This window comes from Pundamilia nyererei, unplaced genomic scaffold (assembly GCF_000239375.1).
Source record: "Pundamilia nyererei isolate P.nyererei 1_Seehausen unplaced genomic scaffold, PunNye1.0 scaffold01265, whole genome shotgun sequence".
NCBI classification, from domain to species: domain Eukaryota; kingdom Metazoa; phylum Chordata; class Actinopteri; order Cichliformes; family Cichlidae; genus Pundamilia; species Pundamilia nyererei.
In genome coordinates, this window is record NW_005188666.1 from 4072 (window position 1) to 11466 (window position 7395).

At 36.7% G+C, this 7395-nt stretch overlaps 2 protein-coding genes across 2 annotated transcripts in view; both read left to right on the forward strand.

The window, feature by feature from the left end:
* LOC102203255 (OX-2 membrane glycoprotein-like) overlaps window positions 1-874 on the forward strand; it is a 2060-nt gene extending 1186 nt beyond the window's left edge. The window contains exons 2-3 of the mRNA XM_005755348.1: window positions 131-504; window positions 621-874. Coding sequence (XP_005755405.1) covers window positions 131-504; window positions 621-874 — 628 coding nt within the window. The remainder of the gene's footprint in view (window positions 1-130; window positions 505-620) is intronic.
* A 1623-nt stretch (window positions 875-2497) lies between these two features.
* Window positions 2498-5311, forward strand: LOC102203533 (OX-2 membrane glycoprotein-like). The gene is made up of 3 exons (XM_005755349.1): window positions 2498-2561; window positions 4501-4839; window positions 4962-5311. The coding sequence occupies exons 1-3, from the start codon at window positions 2498-2500 to the stop codon at window positions 5309-5311; spliced, it is 753 nt and encodes a 250-aa protein (XP_005755406.1).
* Window positions 5312-7395: the final 2084 nt, after the last annotated feature.

The following is a 7395-nucleotide window of genomic DNA, read 5'->3' on the forward strand; positions in this document are numbered from 1 at the left end:
CTCAGGTTTCAAAGGATTTTACTTGTGGTGGTGGGAGAATTATTAGTAAGGTGAAGGTGAAAATGTGTGTCATTTCAGACCTGTGGGAGTAACACTGGACTTTCTGTTTCAGTAAGTGTTGAGTTTGAAGAGAGTGTTTGTCTTGCTTGACACCTTTATCTACAGCTCTAACAGCAGTGATCCAAACACAGCAGACTGTGCTGGCAGCAGTGGGAGAAGATGCTGAATTCAGCTGTCAGCTCTTGGAGACTAAAGATGTTGTTCAGGTCACATGGCAGAAAATCTCACATGATGTGGAGACAAATGTTGCCACGTACAGCAAGTACTATGGTGAGAGAGTGAATGATGGCTTTAACAATAAAGTTGTGTTTAAATATACTGGACTGCAGAACTGCTCCATAGTCATCAGGAATGTGATGCAGCAGGATGACGGATGCTATCACTGCCTGTTTAACACTTATCCTGAAGGCTCCTTCACAGGTAGAACCTGCCTCCAAGTCTATGGTGAGGACTTTTACCTTCTTTAACCAATAACAAGTTCTTCAAACAGTGGACATAAATGTGTGAGCAGCTGGTGTGTTTGTAAGAACATGTTGATGATATCTCCTGATCCTTCACAGAGCTGCATGAACCTGTTGTTGATGTCAGAGAGTCAAACTCTACTGAAGAGTGGGTTGTTTCCTGTTCAGCCACTGGTCGACCTGCTCCCACTGTAACACTCAGTGTCTCACAACAAGACCTCAGCTTCTCACAGTACAACACTGTCAGTGTGTCCAAACCCAACGCTACATTCACTGTCACCACTACAGCTGTGCTCTCAGGTTCATGTAACAACAGCACACAGGTGGGATGTGCAGCATCAGCTCATGATTAAATCAATTAAAATGACAATTGCACATTTTATGACATAAAAACTCAAAAGATTTTGGGTCTGTTTTTGCATGTACACAAACATGTAGACAAGAGTAAATGAAACCACCTTCAGCGCACTTAGATCACATTCTGGGAATAGTTAAAAGATCTGAACCTAATAGAGCTGAGAGATCTGATTGGGTTGTAAAAAGTAAGTTAGATATGTACTGGGGGGGGGGGGCAAACTGCTGCAAGCTTTGTGAACTAATAGAAGAATTTTAAAGATAATTCTATATTGTACTGGGAGCCAATATAGTAAATTTAATACTGAGATAATGCGGTCAAAGATACTGCAGGACCCTCAAGCTCCCAGGCCGCTGGTAGAGGACCCGAGCTTGAAGGATAGATAGCCTGCAGGGGCGAGTGGGGAATTTTTTATTTTTTTTTATATCTCTCTCCTAAGCTGTTACTCTGTTAAGATATACTTTAATTTTCTAATACTAACAGACTAATGCTACAGTATTTTGTATTAGAATGACAATCAGCTCAAAAAGCAAGCTGCGCCTGAGAAACACCAGCTAAATGACCGTCACCTTCACCAGCAATGAAACTGAGCTTTGATGAATATTTGTTGTTTTGTTTTTTGTTTTTTACAGAAGTGCCTAAACAGTCCCTAAATAAAATGGTGCTAAAGCTGGATAAGCAACTGTTGTACTAAAGTGTACTAAAGAAAGAAAGAAGACATGTTACAATCTACAATGCAATTTTTACGTCAGTACTTTGTGCAATTTCATTATTTATTTACCAATATTTAGATCGTTTAAGAAGTTTAAATATACTTACTTATCCCTAAGATGCCCTGACAGAACCATAATGCATCAAACAAACATACTAGACATAAATGCTGGTGTCTTTTTAAGAAAACAATGGTTGCTTTCAAATGATTCATCCTTTGTAGCGCTGGATGAAACAGTAACACAAAAAAATTTGGTTTAGTTTCTTCATTCTGTACAATGTTGTGAATGGAATTTATTAGACAGAAGTTAAAACATATTCCTGGCCTTCCATTACCTAAAATGAAGGTGTAGATGATGTTTTTTAATGAGACAATGTTCTTGATTATGTATCATTAACTATTTATTTTCCAATGCTCCATATACTTACTTTCTTTAAACCAGATAAATATGTTAAATGGTGTTTTTGATTTGACTTGTGTGTAGTGTTTTCATTTCACATTCTGACATTGCGATTTGAGGGTTTTTTTTTCTTTATTAAAGGAGTTTCAGTTAAGTTGCTAAGATACTGTAGTTTTACACTATGGGATGAAGTTTAGCTTAGTTCAACATCATAGTTTAAACACTTGGTTAGGATCCACGTCATCAACATGCATTGTAGTTGCAAATACATAAAAATATAACAAATGAACACAGAGATACAATACTTTTGAAAATAATCTGTAAACATTTGAAATTTTACGTTTAATGTCTCTGCCATTTGAATTAGGCTGTGAGAAGAGATTAAAGATAAAACTGGTTACACTTGAAATCTCAGTTTCATCCTAAATGGAGCATTGTAATAGAAGGAAGGAAAACGAGTCACACATGGTTTTCCTGGCCAACCTTTCAGATCATTTCATTCGAATGAAATGGCAAACGTTGGAGTTTTACATTATGTTGCTGCTGTTTTTATTTTTGGGCTCTTTGACAAAGGTGAGAGGAAACTGGATATTAATAATAGTGTATGAGCTAGGCCTTAAAATACAGTGAAAGATAATTTCTTTACATTTTTAGTTAAGTAGCCTATCATAACTCCTTTCAGTCGTGGTGGTGGTATGGATCATTAAGATGAACTATTTTTGAATACTGTAGTGGTGGAAGTATGGAGTATAATGTATTAAACTCTGAGATTATCAGTCAAAATAGGCTTTCTGTCTAGATCACAAAATTATTTGATTAGTTTATTCCTGATTTCCTGAAGACTCAAAATTATACTATTGTGTGATGGTAAACTATCCAGCTCAGCAGCTCACTACATAATTTAACTGTATTGTAGTTTTATTTAAATTGCAAATTAAAGCAAATACACACTCATGATATACTGGGAATAATTAATATACTCCAGTCCTATTAACATATCTCAGTCTCTCTGTTGATACATACCAAGCTTATCGTCACACTTGTAATTTTTAGCCTTTTATAAAAATAAAGATCATTGAACCTTTAAAGAAGGTCTAATTCTCACACCATAGTTAAGGTAAAACATCCGCAGATAGTACTGAGGTAATAATCACTACTGCAAATACTTGGAGTATAAGCAGAAAAAAATTTTTTTTTGACTTTAATAAAAGTGTCAGAATGATTTATTTTGTCATGAGACAGTGAGTGTGTGAGTCTGTCTTTAACTGTGCGTTTTTCTCATCTGACACAATTCAAGTCGGACAGGAGTGACTACTACACCCAGTTTTCCAACTGCCAGAATGCAAACCATCGAAAACAAATCATGGTTGTTGTCCCGTGTGGATAAGTACATTTTCTCTCTGGCTTTGGAGACAAGACATTCATATTCTCACACATGGCTGTGCCAGAAAGGATCTTATGGGTGCTGTAGCGGTTTGTGGAAGAAAAATAGCATCACCTCAGTACCCCCTAATAATTTTGTGTGGTTAATTATTACATTTTTAATATTGAAATACTATAATTATAATATTATTAAATTACATACATTATTAACATTTTTTGGCTCTGTAGCCAACAGAATAAGAGCTTTTGACTGGAACAAAATTGTCAATGGCTCCACACTCAATATCAGCAACAGATTCAATGTTATGTTTTGAAGGTATGTAATTATAAAGTTGTGATGTTTTTGTTTTGTTGACTGTTTTACATTTAATGTTGTTATTGTTTGATATACAAACGCTAACTCTTAATGGTTTTCTTAAAGTTATAATCAGTCATGTTATTATACAGAACATGTTAAAGATTAGGCAGGGTGATTTAAGTGGTGACTGAGCTGAAATGTGCACAAACCTATGGTTACCCATGGGTTCCTGGTAAAATTGTGTGAACGTTTGTAATCTGAGTCTGTTTAAGCAGACAGAGTTATGCACCACACATTTAATCCTGACTTGTGTCAAATGCAGAATAGTTGTTACAAGAGCAGCTACTGATGCACATGATTAATGGATATTTATTGTTATTCACCTCATCTGTCAGTGCTCATAATGCTAGTATTGATTGTGTATATATGCACACAGAAAAGTGATTGGGAAAAAACAATAAACAGGAGATTACTAAAACATGAGAACACGTCTAACAGACGGAGACTGTGTGATGTAACAAGATACAGGAAACAGGTGGGGCAGGATAAACTGAAAATTCAAGGAAATAATTATAGCCTCCTAAGAAAGTAAAAGCTCAAACATATCATCCAAAAAACATAACTACACGATTATAAATGATTATATATAAGTAAATTCTTAACTGAGGACAAAGAAAAACAAACTCAAAATGCTGGGCCAAATGACCAGGGACCTTGACACAATGGGAGAATGATGGTGAGAGCTGGCGACACTGGACTTTCTTTGGCAGTAAGTTGAACTCAAACAGGATACTCAGTATTCCTCACACCTTGATCTATATGTCCATGCAGCTCTAACAGCAGTGATCCAAACACAGCAGACTGTGCTGGCAGCAGTGGGAGAAGATGCTGAATTCAGCTGTCAGCTCTTGGAGACTAAAGACGTCCTTCAGGTCACATGGCAGAAAATTTCAAATAATGTGGAGACAAATGTTGCCACCTACAGCAAGTACTATGGTCCGAGAGTGAATGATGGCTTTACAGATAAATTTAGGTTTAAAAACACTGGACTGCAGAACTGCTCCATAGTCATCAGGAATGTGATGGAGCAAGATGAAGGCTGCTATCACTGTCTGTTTAACACTTATCCTGAAGGCTCCTTCACTGGTCAAACTTGCCTCGAGGTCTATGGTAAGAACTTTAATCTTCTTTAACAAACAACAAGTTCTTCAAACAAACATACTGGACATAAATGTGTGAGCAGCTGGTGTGTTTGTAAGAACATGTTGATGATATTTCCTGATCCTTCACAGAGCTGCATGAACCTGTTGTTGATGTCAGAGAGTCAAACTCTACTGAAGAGTGGGTTGTTTCCTGTTCAGCCACTGGTCGACCTGCTCCCACTGTAACACTCAGTGTCTCACAACAAGACCTCAGCTTCTCACAGTACAACACTGTCAGTGTGTCCAACACCAACGCTACATTCACTGTCACCACTACAGCTGTGCTCTCAGGTTCATGTAAACACAGCACACAGGTGGGATGTGCAGCACGAGTGCTCTCTGCTCCTCAGCGAGGGGTGACGGTGATGATTTACGAGGTCCAGGAGGAGTATGATGATGATGATCATTATGATTATGATGATTATCATGATGATGGTTAGAAACTTCTTCAATGTCATTGATTTATAAATTGGTGATTGTTTCACAATTTTAATGTTGAGGTTCCTTTTATCAGGTCTGATTGAGAAATTTGGATCTAATCACAGAAATGTTGGTATGTTAACATGTCAATTTTTTACACCCACTTTTTCTGCTTAGTCTATTGTTATTTAGTAGATATTTCAATGTTTATGCCCCTTTTTTTCTCTGTTTTTCTCAAAGGCAGGATTTTAGTCATTATATCCTTTGCATTGTTGTTGGCCTGTGTTACTGCACTCATCGCTGTCTGGCTTAAAAAGAAATGTCAGAGCAGGTACTCTTTCTTACATACTGTTGCTGTTTTTTCTTTTAATTCAGCTGCTAAATGTGTCTGTAGTTGTAGTTTTTTTTTGTCACATAGCAAGCTCGAGACAAATGAGATCAATGATGTAAGTCACTCTTTATCTTCTCATTTTAGTTAGACGAGGTGACAATCTGCTCAGAAAAAACAAGCATTGTGATAGAGACCAGTCAAACGACGATCCGGGGCTCACGTCTTTATCAGCATGAAGATCTGATCTTGACCATTTAATGAAGTGTACCATTTCTGAAAAAAATGGTAGTCTGACAAACACAAAACACAAAAACCTGTTCCACTGAAGCATTTAGAAAGAATTTGTTGGTGTTTATACCGCAATTTTTATGTCAGCTCTTTGTGCAAATTTTTACTACATTTTTAAAGTTTTTTTAAAATATGTAAATTATTAAATAAAATTAAAGGTTAGTAATAAAAAAGGATTTTAAAAAATTGTTGGATATTTCCACATGTAGTTACTTAATAACATGAAACTTTCACTTTAGTCATTTTTGCTCCCTTTGCTGAAATTGAAGTTCTCTGTTTGTGGTGAAATTTGCAGATTTTTACAACTCAGTTTGTCAGCATCTGTACAAAAATATACCGCATACATAGTTTAAGTTTTCACTTAATGCAGGAATGTTGCTTCTGTCTAGCAATGAAAATCCATCAAACCATCAGATATTGTTAATGTTATGTTTATTTGATTTGATAAACACACAAACAACACTGCACTGCTTATGAAAAATATTTATTTTTTGCTAAAATGTTATAGAATTAATGTAATCGGATGTATACTCCAACGTGTACATGAAGTTATAACAAACTGAAAGCACTTTGTGAGGTTGTTCGTTTTTGGTGAATACAGGGAAGTGGGAACCCATCTTTCTTTCTTCCTTCATGTTCATCTTATTATTATTTTATTAATAATAAAATGGTTTTATTTTGATGTTACTAACAGTTATCAGTTTGAACAGTTAATAAGCTGAGCAAAGCTGCTTTGTCTTGTCTGGAAGTAAATGATCTCATCAGTGTACCCTGAATGAAAACTTCGGCTGGTTCGAGCTGCTTTGAGATTCCCCAATATTACTCAGTGAGCTTCACCTGCTCCTGTTTAGTTGAATGAAATAGACAAAATGTGATCAGTGAGCACATGTAAGAGATTAAGCATGTTTCACACCACAGTCTGCGGTGCTGCGTGTTCTTTTAGAGAAACAAAAGCTGAATCCCAATCCAGCGACCGCACACTTCGTAGTGCGCATTTGTAGACCGATTACGTTACAGCGACGCGACGAAGGCTGTCCCAATTCGAAGTGTACTCCAAATGCGGTCGACAAATGCGACCTTCATTTACTCAAATTTGAAGGCTGGGTCCGGTGTAGACTTCGTGGCCCCATATATCCCAGGATTCATAGCGCAGCGGTGGGTGTGGATATTTTTTTTTGGAGAAAAATGGTGGATGGCTGAAGCGGGGTGGCCAAAGAGTAAACTTTTAAAAGTAAGTACTGAATATAATGTCACTTAATAATGAAGAACATTAAAACATTACTGTTGGCCACATGTCGGCAGAGTTATGTGACATTAGTGATGTTTGTACTTTCAGTGTCAACTTGGTTTTAAAGCCTTTACTTTAAAATATGCGCCGTTCAATAGTCGACCTTAATCTTACAGAGAATCTGATGATTTTGTGGATAATTAAAGTCAGTCATATATCCACAAACACAACAAGCTGAAAGTCAGTGATGCTGCTCG

Coding starts and splice junctions, on each gene's coding strand:
- LOC102203533 (XM_005755349.1), top strand. CDS start 2,498: ATGGCAAACGTTGGAGTTTTACATTATGTTGCTGCTGTTTTTATTTTT. Junction 2,562..4,500: donor TTTTGGGCTCTTTGACAAAG/GTGAGAGGAAAC, acceptor ATGTCCATGCAG/CTCTAACAGCAGTGATCCAA. Junction 4,840..4,961: donor AACTTGCCTCGAGGTCTATG/GTAAGAACTTTA, acceptor GATCCTTCACAG/AGCTGCATGAACCTGTTGTT.